The sequence below is a fragment of the Melospiza melodia genome, chromosome 19 (assembly GCF_035770615.1).
Source record: "Melospiza melodia melodia isolate bMelMel2 chromosome 19, bMelMel2.pri, whole genome shotgun sequence".
In the NCBI taxonomy this organism is placed as follows: Eukaryota; Metazoa; Chordata; class Aves; order Passeriformes; family Passerellidae; genus Melospiza; species Melospiza melodia.
Genome location: NC_086212.1, coordinates 6790148 through 6807942, shown reverse-complemented (window position 1 = coordinate 6807942; position 17795 = coordinate 6790148). Strand labels below are relative to the sequence as shown.

Here is a 17795-nt window from a genome sequence, read left to right as displayed (position 1 = left end):
GTCAAGAGAGAAGCTGAGACCAGAGACAGTGTACAAGCACAGGGAAAAGCACCCATGAAGCTGAGGGAGGTGTCCAGGCCAACAAGAGGCAGCTGAGCATGGATGGGGACAGGACTGGTCAGGACTGTGCTGGAGGGCACAGAATGGCTCTGTGGTGGCACAGAATGGCCAGCAAAGAGAGGACACGGCTTGGTGACAAGGCTGTGAGGCCACAGTGACCAGCAGCAGGGTCAGGAGGATGAGGGAGCAGGCAAATTACTGCTTTCAGTGTCAGTGTCCTTGGACCAGTCACCGCGTCCATGTGCATTTTGGCACATCCCTCTGAGCACCCATCCATCCCTGGCACAGCTGGTCCTGCCAGGCTGGGCTGGGGCTCCACAGGAGGGACAGAGGTGACAGCTCACCCCTGGGCTCGGCTGCAGGGACACTCACGTGTTGTTGACGATTTGCAGGCGCTCTCCTTTCTTGAAGGACAGGTCGGTTTCCGTGCGGGACTCGTAGTCATAGAGCGCTACGAAGGTGGTGACTCCCCCTGTGACAAAGAGCACTCAGGAGGGCACAGCCACAGGGACACTGCCTCCCACTGATAACACAGACCTGCTCCTCCCCCAAGCCCAGTCCCTCAAAAACCCCAAACCCCAAGAAGCTGGACACAAACCGATAGGGATGTGCCCCCTGTTAACGGAGTGACAAAACTATGGTTTGTCCCCTTTAAAAGGAAACAAGCCCAGAAGTTTCACTCCTCAATTAGGTGAAAAGACATCTCATAGGACCTGGGGGACTTCACCTCAAACTTAAGGACAGCTAATTGGACAGGAGCCAAGAAGTCCCACCTGAGCAATTTACTAGAAAAAAAAGAGAACAAAGAAACTAATGGCTTTTGTGAGGTGTTTTACCAGGGGCAAGGACCTTTTGCACCTGGCTTGGTTTTTCTCAGTAAAGAGTTTTGTTATTTTGCCTTTTATTAAAACCTTTCTGTTTCCAACACTACCACAGAAGCCGTCCTGCTGATTTTATGCCTTCTACGGTAGCTGAGCTGGCTTGAGGAGACCCCTATTTCACAAACCCACCACGACCCCACCCTGGTGAACCCCAGCCCCACGGACCAGCCAGCGCCCCGGCGCGCTGCGGCGAGGTGACGGTGTCAGAGGTGTTGAAGCCCCCAAAGAGCTTGGACTCAGCAGCCATGGTGCCAAAGGATCTGCTGGGGGTGCGGTGGGCATCGGGGGCAGCCGCCTTGCTGGGTGTCTGCGAGGCTGGGAAGCCCCCATGGTGGGTGTTCTCCGCGGGCTCCAGGCTGCGCCGCCGCTGGCTGGGGTCTTTGGGCTTGCTCTTGCTGCTCCCCATGGTCCCGGGCTGGAGGACACACAGAGGGCTTCTATTATTATCATCATCATCATCATCATCGTCATCATCATCATCACCATTATTATTATTATTGTCATTGTTATTATTATTGTAATTATTATCGTTAAGAACAAGAAGTTGTTTCCCAGGGCTCGAGTGACAGATGCCTGCCCACCAGGAAACGAAACAACCTCTGGAGTCAGTTCAAGCAGCAGCTGCTGGGCAGTCTGGCCATGCTGCCCTTGCCCTGGGATACCATTGCCCCTCATTAGCATGGAGACACCTCCTGTGTGGCTGCAGCAGGCAGAGAAACTGCCAGGACACGGTTTGGGAGCAGAGGGAAGCATGCTGAGCTGTGGGAGTGCAGAGCAAAGATGCTGAGTGTGGAATCTGGACCTGTGCTGAGACTGTGGCAGCTCTGGGCCAGGCACCTGCCATGGGACACAGCTCAGTCCCCACGTGTTTCCTCCTACACATGAGTTGCTACCAGGATGGGGATTTAAGTACTGAAGACAGACCTTTGAAGTCCAAAGCATGCAGCCAACAGGATAAAAGTTTAAATCAGAAGCAGTTTCAGGCACTTTGCAGCTAAGGACCAAGGGATCTCGCTTTTATATATAGTGAAATAGTTTATATATAGCCTTCCTTTCCACTCAAGACCACACTCTATAAATACCTTCAAGGTAATGACATAAATGAAGGCAGGGAATTATTTGCAGTCTCTAAAGATGGCAGGATACCCAGCAGTGTCCTGAAGCTATGGCAGGAAATATTTAGGGTAGATCACGCATGGCAGGAGGGAAAAGGGAGGTGGAGACAAGCAGGGAGGAGAGCATCTCTGATAAGAAAACAAGCAGGGAAGCAGCAGAGGAGGCAGCTGCTGCCCACGGGGTGCAGACCTGGACACAGTGGGGCTTTGGGAGGGCTCAGCCTCATCCAGCAGAGGGTTTTGAGCCCAGCTTTGCAGAGAAGCTCAGGCTGAGCCCCCCAGAGCCATGGGCAGCCCCAGCAGCCTGCACAGCCCCAGTGCCACTGGGGCAAAGCCTTGGCTCTTGCTGTGGGAAAGCTGAGGGGTGCCAGGCACAAGCTGCTCCCTGTCCCCCTCGGCTCCCCTCCCACAGCAAGGGCTTTGACTGACGATCAGGGCTTATTTCCCAAAAGACACAATTTCCATCTCCTGCTCTCCAGCTCCCACACTGCACAGAAGACCAGCAGTGTCCTTGTGTGACCCGTGCTGGCAGGCTCAGATCCTGCCATGGTTTGGGAAATGTAATAAGCTGAGTTTTTCTGTGCTGGATATGACTCCAGCAGCCACTCCAGTGGGCAGCAGAGCTGTCCTTCCTCCTGTGGGTGCAGGTGATGAGGAGGGACCATGCCTCTATCTGCCACAGGACTCAGTCCACCCATACCTGTGCCAAACTTTGGGGGTCTCAGAGCAAATAAGGGTCAAATAAAAGCTTTGGACTTGCAAGTGGTCACTTCTGGCAATTCAGAGGCAGATCCTGCAGCCAAGGGGAAGGAGTCTGCCCCATAAATGCACTCTAAAAGCTTGTTGCAGTAGGGGAGAGCAAGACCTGAGGAGTGATGACAAGGAGCCCCCACCTCCCTGTCCCCAGCCAGCCCCTTGCTCACCTCTGCCCGGGGCTCTGGCACCCGCTGGGGCTCCCGGGATGCCAGTGGCAGTGCAGGGAGAAAAGTGGGAGCATGGCAGGGCTGTGACCGTGTGGCTTGTGACTCCCCACGGGACAGTGAGCCAGAGAAGAGCTGCTCAGAGTTTCCCCTGCAAGCAGCACTTCCCCAGGCAGGAAAACACCCCAGCCAGGGTGGTGGGTTAGCAGCACTCTGGGGACACAAGTGTCCCCAAGCACATTTTCTGAGCCTGGGTCAGAAAATTATTTATCAGTGTGCTGAGGAAATCAAGGTATAAAACAGTCAATATGCCCAGAGATTAGATAGAAGCAGAGCACAGAGAGGGGACAGGGACTTCCCTAAAACAGGGGGTCCTCACCTTCACACCTGTGAGCCTGTGGATGTGCAACTTCCAGCCATGTCCTGGCCAGGAACACCATGAACACCATGTGAGTTCATCCCTCCTCACACAGCAGTCTGGGCAGGGAGAGCTCCCACCCTGCCCTGGGTGCTGACCCTCCCAACCAAGGGCTCTGCTGGATGTGCTGGTCACTGGGACAATGCCCTGGCAGGGCTTTGGCTGCAAGAGCCAAAGATGGAGGAGGAGGAGGCAGGAGCCCACAGCTCCCTGGGGAAGGGGCTGCAGAGCCCCACTCCAAGCTCTCCTGTTGTTTTGCATGTGAATACCTACACACTCTGCCTTCAATCTGCAAAATACAGGCTGGCAACCCCAAACTGTGCCCAGGGACACTGGCAGCCTCGAACCATCCCCACTCTGAGTCGTGGGTACTCAACCAATACGACCGTTTTGCTTTATGGCTTTATCCCTGTGGCTCTCCACCTGTCCCCAGGGAGGAGAGGGGCTTGAGAAAACCCTTGCAGCTCCCACACCCCCTTGGCAGCTGGAAAGGAAAGGGTGCAGATTCCCCTGAGAGAATGCAGGGTTGTGCAAGAGCCTGGCAAAGGAGTGATTAATGACAGCAGGAATGTGCTGTGCACTCAGGTCCTCAGGAGGCACCAGGGAGAGATCCCCCTGCCTCTGGCACAGTCACCAATGAAAACCAATGAAAACCCCTGTGGAGTCAAAGGGAAAAGGAGGAAGTGTTGGTGGCTCCCAGCACACCCCAGCAGCATCACTGGGAGCTGTGGGATAGCAGCCAGACTGCAAAAACCACCCATTGCCAGGAGCTATGCTGTGTATATGTCTAATAAATTTATGTCTAATAAATACAGCATTTCCACACGCAGCAGGCTGCAGGGATGCTCAGCACCAGCAGCACCCAGCCAGGGCAGCCTGGCTGATGCCCAGTGGGATTCTGCCCTGCTTTTCACAGCTGACAGCGCTGGGATGGGGGGCTCAGCATCGCTCCCCACCCCTTGCCTTTCAGCAGGACTGCCCCTGTCCCCCTCCCAGGGCTTGTGCAGGGGGCTGGAGCATGGCCAGCGCTGCCTGTGCTCGGCTCACAGCTTTCCTGCGGCGGGGATTAGCACCCCGGGCACGTCGCAGCCTGCAGGAACTCCCTGCCTTCCGCTCGGGGGGGCAGCACCAGCGGCACGGCACGAACCAGCACCGGCATGGGCTGTGGGGGCTCAGAACCAACACCAGCATGGGCTGTGAGGCTTCAGAACCATCACTGGCATGGGCTGCAGGACCTCAGAACCAACACTGGCATGGGCTGTGGGGGCTCAGAACCATCACTGGCATGGGCTGCAGGACCTCAGAACCAACACTGGCATGGGCTGTAGGGCCTCAGAACCATCACTGGCATGGGCTGTGGGGGCTCAGAACCAACACTGGCATGGGCTGCAGGGCCTCAGAACCAACACTGGCATGGGCTGCAGGGCCTCAGAACCAACACTGGCATGGGCTGCAGGGCCTCAGAACCATCACTGGCATGGGCTGCAGGGCCTCAGAACCAACACTGGCATGGGCTGCAGGGCCTCAGAACCATCACTGGCATGGGCTGCAGGACCTCAGAACCATCACTGGCATGGGCTGCAGGACCTCAGAACCAACACTGGCATGGGCTGCAGGGCCTCAGAACCAACACTGGCATGGGCTGCAGGGCCTCAGAACCATCACTGGCATGGGCTGCAGGACCTCAGAACCAACACTGGCATGGGCTGCAGGGCCTCAGAACCATCACTGGCATGGGCTGCAGGACCTCAGAACCAACACTGGCATGGTCTGCGGGGCCTCAGAACCAGCACCGGCATGGGCTGCGAGGCATCAGAACCTCAGAACCTCACCAGCATGGGCTGTGGGGCCTCAGAACCAGCACTGGAATGACCTGGGAACCCTCAGAACCACCACCAGCATGGGCTGCGGGGCCTCAGAACCATCATCGGTATGGGCCGTGGGGCCTCAGATCCAGCACCAGAGTGAGGCGGGAGCCCTCAGAACCATCACCAGCATAGGCTGCAGGGCCTCAGAACCACCACTGGAATGAACTGCGAAGACTCAGAACCATCACCGGCATGGGCTGTGAGCCCTCAGAACCATCACCAGCATGGGCTGTGAGCCCTCAGAACCATCACCGGCATGGGCTGTGAGCCCTCAGAACCATCACCGGAGTGAGCTGGGAGCCCTCAGAACCATCACCGGCTTGGGTTGTGGGGCCTCAGACCCATCACTGGCATGGGCTGCAGGGCCTCAGCTCCACCAGGAGCACTGCAGAGCACTACTGTGCCTTCTGCACCTGCAGCCAGCCCCATGTCCACCCGGGATGCTCCAGGGCCCGTCCGGCCGTGGCACAGCACGCATTGCCACCACTGTGAGCCCCCCAGAAGGTGAAACAGCCCAGTGCCCGGTGCCCACTGCCCGGGCCATGGGAGATGTCTTACCGGTGCTTTCAGCTGCAGCCTGGCCGCAGGGTGGGGAGGTGCTGCCAGAGAACTCAGCTCAGCTCCCGCTGCAGCCTGCGAGGAGAGGGAGCGTCAGCACCGCGGCAGCCCCGACATCCTCTCCCACCACGCCATGGTTCACTGCCCAGGGCTGCCTTCATCATCCTCCTCCTCCTCCTCGCCATCCCTCTGGCGAGCTCACACCGCTCGCTCTGATCTCTGCTGTGTCAAGAGGGGATGATTCTCTGCTCCACTTCATCAACCCCACCGGAGATGGGAGAGCAGGCCCCAAGCCATGTCCCAGAGTGGAAGGGGAGCAGAGGCACCCCCAGCCCAGCAAGGGATTTTTCAGGGGAAAAGCAAAGCCGGTTCCTCCAGACACACCAGCATTTCCAGCCCTGCTGCTCCATCTCCGGACAGCCACGACCTGCGGCAGGGCACGGTCGGCCACCAAGCAGAGACCTTGTCCCCCGAGATGAGTCATCTGCTCCAAGAGCTGAGACAAACCAAGCACAAGGTATGGGAGCAACCTGTGCTGCTCAAGCCCTGACTCATCCAGAAAAGCGTGTTTTAGCTAAATTTTTCAAAAAGGACGGTTTTCTGTCACAAGTGTGCGTGATGGGGGGGACCCTAGTCAGCAGCAGCAGCCTGGGGCAGAGCTGCAGGTGGAAAGCAGAGGAGGACATGGCCCTGCAGAGCCAGGGCAGCCCCTCTCACCTGGCTTTGCCACCTTTTCCCAGCCCCAGCTCCTGCAGGAAATGCTCCTTCTTATCCTACAGAAAGGAAATTCTCTCTCCAACCAGCCCTGCTCACCCAGTGCTGGGCAGAAGCTTCAGTCACCCCTGAGGGGCTCCTGCTCCTGCACAGAGGGGATTCAGACCCTACTTCAAGGCCCCAAGCAGTATCCCACCAGGCTCCTGTCCCAGCTGGAGCCCAGGTTTCACACCTGATCCAAGGGCAACATCCCGGGTTTCACACCTCATACCAAGGGAATATCCCAGTGTCTGCATGCAGGGGCCGTGCCCCACCGCAGGTTTGTTTTCATGGCCTCCCCTTCCCCCTACTAATAAGTTTTGTCACTATTTTTAGTGCATTTGATTAGGATAATGAGTGGGAGCTGACTGACAGCTCTTTAAGACGTTGAATGGTTTGTAATTTGTACTTGACAAATACTGGCTGGCAATGATTGCACAGCGGGATGCAGGGGGGAAGCTGCAGCCCCAACTCCAGGCTGCAGCACATACAAATAAAGCTGTGCCACGTACACACGTGGTGCCCGTGTCCCTGCCCCCAGACATGCTGTGACACGGGCCACAAGAATGATTAGACCAAAAAGAGCCAAAAATGCCACGAGGAAAATCCAAATATGCCTCAGCCTGGGGTCAGCCATGTGCCAGAGCAGCAAGATACCAGGTCTGCTGATGGGGAAGGGCAGGTCCCTGGGTGGATGGATGCACCAGCAACCTCATGGTGACAGATTGTTTGATGGCTGAAGGTGGCTGCTGTGGCAGCAGCCTGGCACTCCCTGGCACATCTGGCACAGTCCTGCTGCTCACTTGGCAGTGGGGCTGCCATCCTCACCAGCACATCACTGGCACAGCCACAGCCAGGCTCAGAGAACACCAGCGCTGCCATCCCCACCTATACCCTGTGCTGCTGGCTCTGCTTTTGGGGTCTTCCCTGCCTCCATTCCTCCCTAGACAGAGGGGAGGGTGCCAGGGCTGAGCAACTTGCCCGGGGCAGAGGCCGCAGCAAGGAGAGGCCAGCCCAGTCCTACCCTCTCCAAAAGCAATTAAAAATGAAGCACACTCGGCTGCACAGCTCAGCTCGGATCAGATCACGGTACGCGAGGCAGCGGCATGCCCGTCCTCGCTGCCGGCGCTGGAAATGCCACCTGGAAATGCCACCTGGACCGCCCAACACCCACGCTGCGGGCTGTCTCCCCCAAAAAATCAACTGGCAAGCTGGATGGCAGGAAAAGGCTCCATCCTCTGCCCTACCTCCCCGAGGAGAGATGCGCCGGCAGCTCCGCGGCGAGCCCCGCTCCGGCTGCTTCCCTGCTTTCCTGGATCGCTCAAGGATACAATGGCCGTGGTACGGGCAGGCTGACAGCGCAGGGGAAGCGATCTTATCGCCTTCGCAAAGACACTAACAAAAGACACTGATTGGGAGCAGACAAAACACGGCACAGGCAGAAACCTTGGGAAATGCCGCGACAAGCTGGGGCCCAGCGCCAGACACCGAGCCTTGGGGAGGGAAACATCTCTGGCAATAAAGGATTGGAGTCCTTGGAGCTGCTCCAGAGCCGGGGGTGCTGAGCAGGATGGGGGTGCTGGGGGACAGGGGGCGAGGGGCTGGGAGCACCAGCACCCCGGCACTGATGGAGGGAGACGAGCTGAGCCGTGTCCTCAGCCCGCAGAGCCCCGGTGAGATTAATCACGGCGACTGTCTCGCAGCAGACTGAAAAATGAAGCGTGCGGGACGGCGGGCGAGACAAAGCAGCCTGGCGGCACCCAGCCCATGGCAGCCGGCACCGGGGACAGGGAGGGGCACGGAGCAGCGCTCCCGAACACACCCAGCCCCTCCATCCGCCCCCCTGGCACACAACCAGCCCCTCCCGGCCAGGGCAGGGCCGGCCGGGGCAGATCCGTGCGGGATCAATGGAAGCTGCCTGCAAGGGGGGCATTCAACCAGGGCTCCCAGGCTGGAGCAGCCAAAGGGCACTTCGCCATCCCCTGTGTGCCCCTGCTTGGGTGGCACCAAGTGGCAGCAGTGCTGCCCAGAGAGCAGGCTCAGTGCTGTGGGTGAAGTCCCAGCTTGGTCAGTGCTGCCATTACCATGGTACCGAGGTGGTCTTTCAATCATCGAGGTGTCTTTTAATCATCTCAAAGGGGCACCCCGTCCCCTTCCCTGCTTTGCTCTCTGCTCCCTCCCCACATTTCAGTGGATGCACAGCCCTGGATATGCTCACAGAGCAGTTTCCCCCTCTGTCCCAGGGGATGCTCCCGGTTTTGTCCTTTCCCACGGCAAGCATCCCAGCTGGGGCCCAGCGAGCAGCAGCACAGCCCCCGTGCTTTGGGGACAGCCTGGCTGCCCTGGCTCAGCCCACCATCCCCTCTGCCACCTGAATACACAGTCACAGTCCCCAGCCAGTGACAATCCCTGTCCCCTGTCCCTGCCATCGGGCTTTGCTCAGTACAGGACAGGGAACATAGGCTCGTTTCTGCCAGGCTGGGACCAGCCTCACTGCAGTGAGTCCCAGGAGCTGTGAAAAGGGGGAGCTGCTGCCCCAGCCCCAAAGTAGGGTGTGATGCTGCAGACCCTGTCCCTGCCCAGATGACGCAGTGAGGACACGTCTGGCTCGTGCCTGCAGCCCTTCTCCTCCACAAGGACACTCATTCCTCACCTGCACTGATTCCTAAAACAGCAGGAACAATGCAGGGATGCTCACTTATCTCTCAGCTCCAACCAGGAGCAGCCACAGGCAGGTGTCCCCAGTCCTGATCTCTGCTTCACCCAGTAACAGCATGTTGAAGACATCTGAGCCAAGGCAGTCCAGCCTTCCCCTGGCTCCCACAGCTGATGGAGAGCTCTTCCAGATGAAAGAATGGCTGGAGTAGGGAGGGCAGTGCAGCTGCTGTGCAGGGGCCCAGCACAGATATAAGTTCCAACACACTCCCCACAGATAAAAGTCCCAACTCCTCCTCTCTGGCCCTGTCAACTCCCGTTAAAATTAAGACCATCTTAATTAAAGCTCCACAGCCCAAGACAGCAGAGGCCAGTGCTCCATGAAAGGGGAAAGGATAATTAGATCAACCATCCAAATTCACTCCCCCTAAGGACGGGGGAGAGCACGGTCAGGAGCGATGCACAACGCCTCCAAAAAGACATGTCAAAACAGGGAGCTGGAAAGACCAAAACAAACCCTGAGAAGCACACAAGCACATTCTGCATGTTCACGTGGCTGAGAAACTGGGAAACTCCAAGCAAGCACGCTGAGAGCTTGAGCTCTTCCAGCCATCACAAGGTCAGCCCCTCCGTGGGCAGATTTTGGCTGGCTGGGGTGATGGGCAGTGGTTCTGCCAACATCAGTGGCACAGAGAGCTGCAGGCTGTGCCCTCCCTACCCACACAGCACCCCAAAACCAGGCAGGGCAGAGGCATCCTGACCCTGGGCACCCCCAAGCACCATCCTGCATAAAGCCACAAGCCTTATCTCCCTGAAACAATGCAAGCAGCTGGGCGCAGGAAGCCAATGTGCTGCTAGTTGTGCTTGCTGGTGCTGAACTGAGCACTCAGTTTTGAGCCTTTTCTCCACTGAGAGATGTGAGAAGGGAAGGTGGCCATTGCCACACCTTGTCACATCCCTGTCACTGTGCTGCAGCAGGCCTGGGGACCGACAGGGACCATCTTTGGATCTGTCAGTGTGTGGGTGCATCCTTTCTGCACTGTAAGGGCATCCAACAACTACAGAAGGGAACACAAAGCTTTCTCACCCTGAGGGTGGTCCAGCACAGGCACAGGGACTGGAGGGGTGGTGGGATCCCCAGCAGGAGATGCTCAGAGCTGGCTGGGTGCTGTGCAGCCTGGCTGTGCCCCGGGTCAGAGCAGGGATGCCTCCCAGTACCTCCCAGCCTGACTCAGGTCTGCACTTCAGCATTCCCATCAGGACACCAGCCAAAGCCAGGAATTGCCCAACCAGCTCCAGCAAATGCTTTCCAAGGCACACAAAGCCCTTAGCCTGCATTAACCTGAGCTGGCTTCTCCCAGGCAGGTGATGAGGGCACCGCTCTCCTCCTGCCAAGTCCGGGAGAAGGAAACTGAAAGGAAATGCTTCCAAGGGCAGGAGTGCCCGTGGGGCTGGGAAGAGACAATGCTGGGCAGGGAAACTCTGATGTCAAGCTGGAATGGCACTAGGAGCTGGAGCTCTTGGCCACCAGGACTGCCTGGAGCCATGGGGCAATGCTTCCCCAAAGCAGCCCTGTGGCTCAGCACTCCTCAAAATGTGCCCTTTTAACACTGGCCCCTGGGCATGCTGGCACCTCTGAGCTCCCACTTAATTCTCCAGTTTTCCCATGGCCCATCACAGCCCTGCTGTTCCCATCCTCCTCCAGGCAAAAAACCAGGACAAGGGACTGACCCCACTGGGGACCCGGTGACACGAGCTGGCCCTTGGAGGAGGAGGGGTGACTTCTGTTCCCCATTTCTGCAGCGCCTCTCCCTGCACAGGCAGCCTCAGGCTCCAGGAAATGTGGTTTCCTTCTGCTTTCTGGAAGTGAACATCCACCCTGGGGGCTCTGGGGGCATGGCTGTGGCAGCACCCAGCCCACCCCGTGCCCTGCCCCGCTCCTGGGGAAGGGGCAGGCGGCAGCAGGAGGCTGCTGTGACTCACAGGTGTCTCAGATCCGGATAAAACAGTGGCTGCAGGGCTGACACACCCGTTCTGACCTGGGCAAGACAGCAGTGCAGGCAGGCAGCAAATCTCCCTGGCAGGGGGAGGAAGGGGGCAAGGAACGCAGGAGGCAGAAAATCTCCACATCTGAGCAAGTTACAACCACCCCTGGCCACGCTGGCGTCACTGCTAAAACATTTCCCCTTTCAGAGAAACCAGCCCGTCCAGTCCAGCCAGGCAAGGAGCTCCCAGGGCTCCTCTGGCCCTCCATGACCAGAGCCACAGCCCCATCAGCCCTGCTGAGGGGTCCTGCAGGACCCCAGTGGCAGGAAACCTCCCACAGCCCTCCTGACATGGAACAGGAACTGAAACACTCATGGGGAAAACAAGGGAAAATGCTGGCAGGGTTTGTGGGTGACACAAAGCCATGGGGCTGGGAACTGCCCCTCTCCCAGCTGGAGGCTTGGCAGGACACCTGCTGGGGTTCACTGCAATGGGAAGGGATGAAGGACAGCCCAGCAGAGGCCAAGGCTCTTCTGTCACAGATTTCAACCACTTCCCACTTTGCAGACCCCTGAATATCTTCAAATAAATAAGCAGGATCCCACAGAGCACATTTATCAAATTTACGCTGATCATTTTCCTGGGTTACTTTGGGACTTTGGGGCATTTGCCCAACACAATCCCCGTGCTCTGGGGAGCCATGGGGCCACCAGCCCTAATGTCCACATGCTATGTGTGGCTGCAGGTCAGGGCTGGATGAGCAGGGTCAGTGCACCCTCGACTCCTTTCACCCCCACGGGCATGGATGGGACTGGGAGCAGGTCCCACATGAGTGATCACAGCATGGACTGTGGCTCTGGCCTTGGAACACCAAGGACATCACTGGCAACAGAGCCCTGAGAGATGCTGGTCCCCACAGCCACTCCCATCTGCACCACCAAAACAAAGCATGGCTCAGGATGCATCAGAGGAACAACCAGGGAGGGTCCTGAGGGGCAGAGTGAGATCAGCCAGCCCCAAAAAGCTTTTCCAAGCCCAAAATGCTGTGTTGGATTGCCAGCTGCTCCCGTGGTGAGTGGGATGCTCACACCAGAGAGGATCCAGCTGGGAGGTGCAGCCCCTGATGGTGCTCACTATCAACAACCTGAGCAGATGAAAAACAAAGAAAAATGCTGAGCTGGTGTCTTTTATCCCTGTCACTCCTGGAGCAGAGCTGGGCTCTGCACACCTCAGGCACTGCTCTGCAGTTGTGGTGGGGAGCAGAGATGGACTGTGGGTGAGGTGGATGTGACCAGTGACACGTGGACCCTGCACCCTCCCACAGCACCTCTCCAGCCCCTGCTTGTGCTGCTCATCCTCAGTCAGGGACAGACTGAAGGGATGCAGGGACAAAGGGATGCAGGGCATCTCCTCTGCTTCCTGCGGCTCACAGTGCCTTCAGCACAGCTCCCCTGGACCACAGCATGGGAGCAGGAGAGCTGTGCCCACCCCAAACCACCCAGAGGGCTCAGGTGAGCGTGCACACACACGTGCACACCCCTGGGGACACCTGTGCAGGCAGCCAGGTGGGCAGGCAGCTGCCCTCCTTGCCCAGCCCCAGCCACACACACTGCTCCCAGCAGCCTGAGCCTTCCCACCCCACACGCTCCTGAGCTCAGCTGCTCATGGCACAGAGCATGGAGCTCATCCTGCTCACAGCTACATCTGCACCCTTCCTGATCCCATGTCACCCCCCCTGCCTGGTGCAGCAGGCTGCTCACTCAAGCTCCCTGCAGCTGTCCCAAGGATTCCCAATCCCTTTCCCAGCACGGCAGGGCCCCACCAGCCCTTTCCCCATGGGCAGGGGAAGGAAAGGGCCCATCTGAGCAGGGAGTGGCTCCAAGAGCCTTTCTGTGTAGTTTTTTTTTGCATAAGTCAGCAAGCACATGCTTCAACCCGGGGACATGGGAAGCCCAGGGAGAGAGCACTGCCTGACCCCGCTGCTGCTGGCACTGGCTGCAGCTGCAGCTGAGGATGAGGAAGGTGCTTGTGCTTCACAGAGATCGGATTCTGTCTGCCCTGCCTAAGGGGAGGCTCTACCCATGGTGTGTGCATGGGGCAGGGCAGTGCAGCTGGGGCTGGGAGAAGGGGAAACTGAGGCACACACTCTGTGTTAAACCTCACCAACTCCAACAACAGCTTCTCCTCAGGTGTTCCTAGGGGAAACTGAGGAATGCAGTGGGAAAGCAAAGTGGAGAAGTGAAACTCAGACACAATGCTACGCCTCCAACCCCAAATTACTGCAAAAGGGTGCCCCGAGGTGAGATATTTTTAGGATCAATTTAGCACTGACCTGACCCTCTCATGCTGCCCCCAAACTGGTGTGTGGCGTGGGAGGGGGACACATTGCTCAGGACAGGCTGGACTTGTCAACCTCTGCCATGGTAGAGGGGGCAATGCAGCAATTTACCCTCATTGAGGCTTTTACCCTCATTGCCCAGGTTTTTGGTGGCCAAGGTTGCCAAGCACAGTCAGGAAGGACGGGAGGAGCTGCACTGGGTGGAAGCTATTTGCACAGCATGCAGTCAGGTTTCCATCCATCCTTCCATCCATCCATCCATCCATCCATCCATCCATCCATCCATCCATCCATCCATCCATCCATCCATCCATCCATCCATCCATCCTCAGCCCAGGGGGCTCAGGGCCAGCTGAAACCCCACGGTCACAGGAGTGAGACCACGACAGGTCAAGCATGGGCTGGGAAATTCGGGGCCAGCCTGTGAGTCTTGCAGCTCAGGGAAAGAACCACAGCACAGCCCAAGTCACACATGTCCCTCTTGGCTGCAGACCCCAAAGCCATCCCAGTGCCCTCCTGGCATGGGGCCCACAGCTGTGAGGTGAGGGCAAGCTTGCTACACATGGCCCCCATTTCTTATTTTTTTTTACTTTAAACATCCAGACAGTTCTGTTCTCCACATTTCTCCAGACAAGCTCACCAATCCTACATGCCATCCTATGGATATTTCAGATGCTGCATCTCCACTGAGCCTACATGGAGCTGGGCAGATTTGTTTAAGGGCTGAGTTAAACTCAGTGACCAGTCCCACCCTGCGCAGCGGCCGATGCCCCAGCAGCCTGGCCAGCCCCCAGCCCTTGAAAACCCCTCCCTGCTCCCCAGTGAGAGCAGCCAGCAGATCCATAGCCTGCAGGGAAGTCAGTGCAACACGCAGATTTGCAGGTCCTGGTTCCTGGCCCAGGTTCAAACCACATTTGTTCCTGAAATCTGTTTCAGGGTTTTCTTTGCGAGGCGCGCGTGTGCAGAGCCGCGTGCGCTGGTTCCCAACACAGCCAGTGCCAAGGTCACTGTGCCAGCCTGGCACCGAGCTGGGGGCCTGGGTGCCCTCCTAAGCACACTCTGGGCAGGTCTGGAACTAGATGATCAGGGGAACAGGAACTAGATGAGCTTTAAGGTCCCTTACAACCCAAAGCAGCCCACGATTCTGTGATGTACTGGACTATCTCCCACTTTGCTGCCCATTTGAGCAAAGAGGAACCAAAGGCTGTAAAGCAGCCCCGTGACACGGCGTGTTTTCTGCTGATGGGTGGAAACTTCAGCAAGACACGAGCCCTGGGGAGCTGGAGTGCACCACCCACAGCTACAGGCAGTCGGGAAGAGCAGCTCGGACTGGAAACAGTGACAATCCACGCTCCTGTCCCAGGAACAGCCATGCATGGATGGTTATTTCCATCCACAGGTCCGAGCTGCTCTCCAGGCATGGGGTTCAAGGGCTCCCCTCTGCAGGGAGGTGCAGGTGTGTGCTGCTGTCTGACAAGGCTGTTTCTGATGGGATGCACGCTGGACACATCTCCAGGCGGGCTCTGGGGCGAGATGCGGATGTGAGCTCACATGGGAAATTGTTCCAAGAGATAAAGAAACAAGTTGGAAACCGAGCTGCAAAATAGACAGCACAGGAAACAATAGCACTTCAGATAGGCTTTCCAATTTCCCACAGCCGTGCCAGGAGGCCAGTGCTTTGTCCCAGGGATGCTCGTGGGTCCCCCCTGCTCAGACATGCTGGGAGGAGGTGCAGGCTGCTTGCTCCCTCCTACCTCTTCTCTTTCAAGATCTTACAGGCATTTGCTGCTTGTTTAAACGAGAGGTTGGGGACCAAGTCCTTCAGGTCTCATTAAATAAGAGTTTAGCTCTGTGATGACTTCAAAGGCCAGGCAGGATCCCACAGCAGTAACAGGGAGAGGCAGATGGGATTCTGAAGGCGTGGGAGCCCCATGGTCCATTCCCTCCTTGCCTCAGTGAGTCCAGTGAAATGAGCTGCCCGTGCTGCTAAAGGCCATCCTGTCTCAGCATTGCTGATGTCCCCTCTGTGCCACCAAGGCAGAAAAGGACCCTCTTTGCAGCAGAGCCTCCACACTGCTTGGTCACCGCAGCGCTCTCCTCGTCTCATCCCCCTCTCCCCAGCCAGGGGCTGGGATGGCCCTTTCTGCCTCCCCGTGGAACCTCCCTGATTTTCCATCACTCTGGCACAAAGTCATTAAAGGGCAGAGCTATCATTAGGGCATCTCCATCACACAGGGAGCACTGCAAGGCCACTAACGATCGAGACAGGGAACATCGGACTTCCCTTCCCTGCTGCTGCTGCGTAGCCCATAAATAACCCTGTCTTGGGCTGTTTTGGTGAAGCCAGGAGGTGTTTAGAGGTGCTCCTGCCCTGCTGTTCCCAGGTCAAAGCTTGGAAGTGAGAATTGACCCTCGATCTCCTAAGCAAAGGCGTTCCTCCCTGATACATGAGCATTAACTGGCTAATGATTACAGAGACACAGACACAAGCCTTGGCTCAGACACTGAGTGCCACGGTTTTGCTCTGGGTGGATCTGGAGCCAGCTGAAGCTGATGGCTTAGTACAGGTAAACCAGGATCAAACTCTATGGCAAAGGTGTCAGGAGCAGCCCAACAGTGAAAATGATAGAAAGGATATTGCTTTAAAGTGCAAGATTGCTCATGTCTTCCTCCTCATGCCCTTCCTCACGCCTTCCTGGGCAGCCCTGTGACTGTCTGACCAACACCTGCTGCACAGGGGGCCTGGGCACGTGTTGAGCCACTGGGTTCTGAGGGGTGTCTCCAAGTCTGGCAGGGACAAAAGGATTCCCACCACTAATGGCTGGATATTGGGAAGGTTTGTCCTGACTTGGTTCTGGCCAAGCTTCAGCACTGGCCATGCTGGCAGTGGGTATCTCCTTGGCTGAGAGGAGAGCAACAAAGATCCCCAGCACCTCCTCCTCTGGGAGCACCAGCCAGGCAGGAGAAAGAGAAATCAAGTCTTTTGTTACCACCTTCATTCAGTTTCATAGAGCCCTGCTGGATGTGTGCTGTGCTGTCCTGTCCCTGCTGCACAGGCAGGAGCTCACCTCAGGGAGCTCTGCACCCTCCACTGTCCCCAGCTCCTAATGCCCCTGCCTTGAGGGACCCCTGGCTGCATGTCACATCACGTCCCTTCCATTGCATCACTTCTGGGGAGCCAGGAGGCCGGGCCATGGCACACACAGGGCAGCACAACCTGCTCCCTGCCTCCTACAGCCTTTACTGCTGCTCAGCATCTCTGGGACCGGGACCAGGACCACAGTCACTTCCTGGCACCGAGTCCAGGGCTGAGCCCTGGCACTCCACAGCAGCCACTGGGGTGAAGAAGGACCAGGGAGGAGTGCCCTGTGCAGGCCAGCAAAACACAGGGAGGTGGAGCAGATCCCCACTCAGTCCAGCAGGTCTCACACGAGGCTGCACAGCTCCCTGACACGATGCCCAGCACCACAGAGGACCATGCCAGGATTGGTGCCACAAGATGCCAGCCCCCTGCCACACCTGTGCCCACGCACACAGCCCCCTGCCACACCTGTGCCCATGCACACAGCCTGTGCAGCAGCCTCAGCCCTGCAGGCTGCCTCCCGTGTCCATCCCAAGTGGCCCCAGGATGCAGCACAGCCTGTCTGGGCAGTGAGCAGGATAAAAGCTCATCCTGATCCCAGCGTGGCTCAGGGCAAAGCCCACCCTGCTCTTCCATGGCACCGGGGGCTGTGACAGTGGGGACACGCCACTGCCACCACTCGCAGCCACACACGGGGGGGTTGGATCGCCCAGGCTGCGACGGGGAACTTCGCGACTGGATGAAGTCTTAAATGGGAGAAGCCGCCCCCCAGCAGCTGAGCCAGGCGGGCACGGCGCGGGGCACGACTCGCCAGCTCCGCCAGGGCTGGACACCGGCCGCAGAACCACCGGTGAACAAACACAACAAGGGAAGCGGATCACGAGACATCAAAGCAGGGGGGCGATGAATATTTCATGTCCTGGCCTACATACAGCCCGGCTGTCCCCGCCCTGCGCTCCCGGGGGTCCCCCACAGCCCCTGAGCACAACAAAGGGGAGTTGCAGGCAGGCGGGGCCGCCCCGCCGGACCCCCGGTGTCCCCAGCTCTGCCCCGCCGGGCAGTGACACCCCCAGCCGGACCCACGGCTGCCCCACCAGAGCATGTGCATCGCGCTGGACCCACCGCCGCCCCACCGACACCCGGCGCCAGAGCGCCAGCATC

At 58.0% G+C, this 17795-nt stretch overlaps 1 protein-coding gene across 2 annotated transcripts in view; it reads right to left on the bottom strand.

Moving 5' to 3' along the window:
- The window catches only part of SRC (SRC proto-oncogene, non-receptor tyrosine kinase), a 29559-nt gene that overhangs the window by 11332 nt on the left and 432 nt on the right, over positions 1 to 17795 (bottom strand). For both annotated transcript variants that reach the window (XM_063172214.1, XM_063172215.1), the window contains exons 2-3: positions 1107 to 1356; positions 433 to 532 (exon numbers count right to left, since the gene is read on the bottom strand). In XM_063172214.1, coding sequence (XP_063028284.1) covers positions 433 to 532; positions 1107 to 1347 — 341 coding nt within the window. In that variant the 5' untranslated portion in view covers positions 1348 to 1356. The remainder of the gene's footprint in view (positions 1 to 432; positions 533 to 1106; positions 1357 to 17795) is intronic.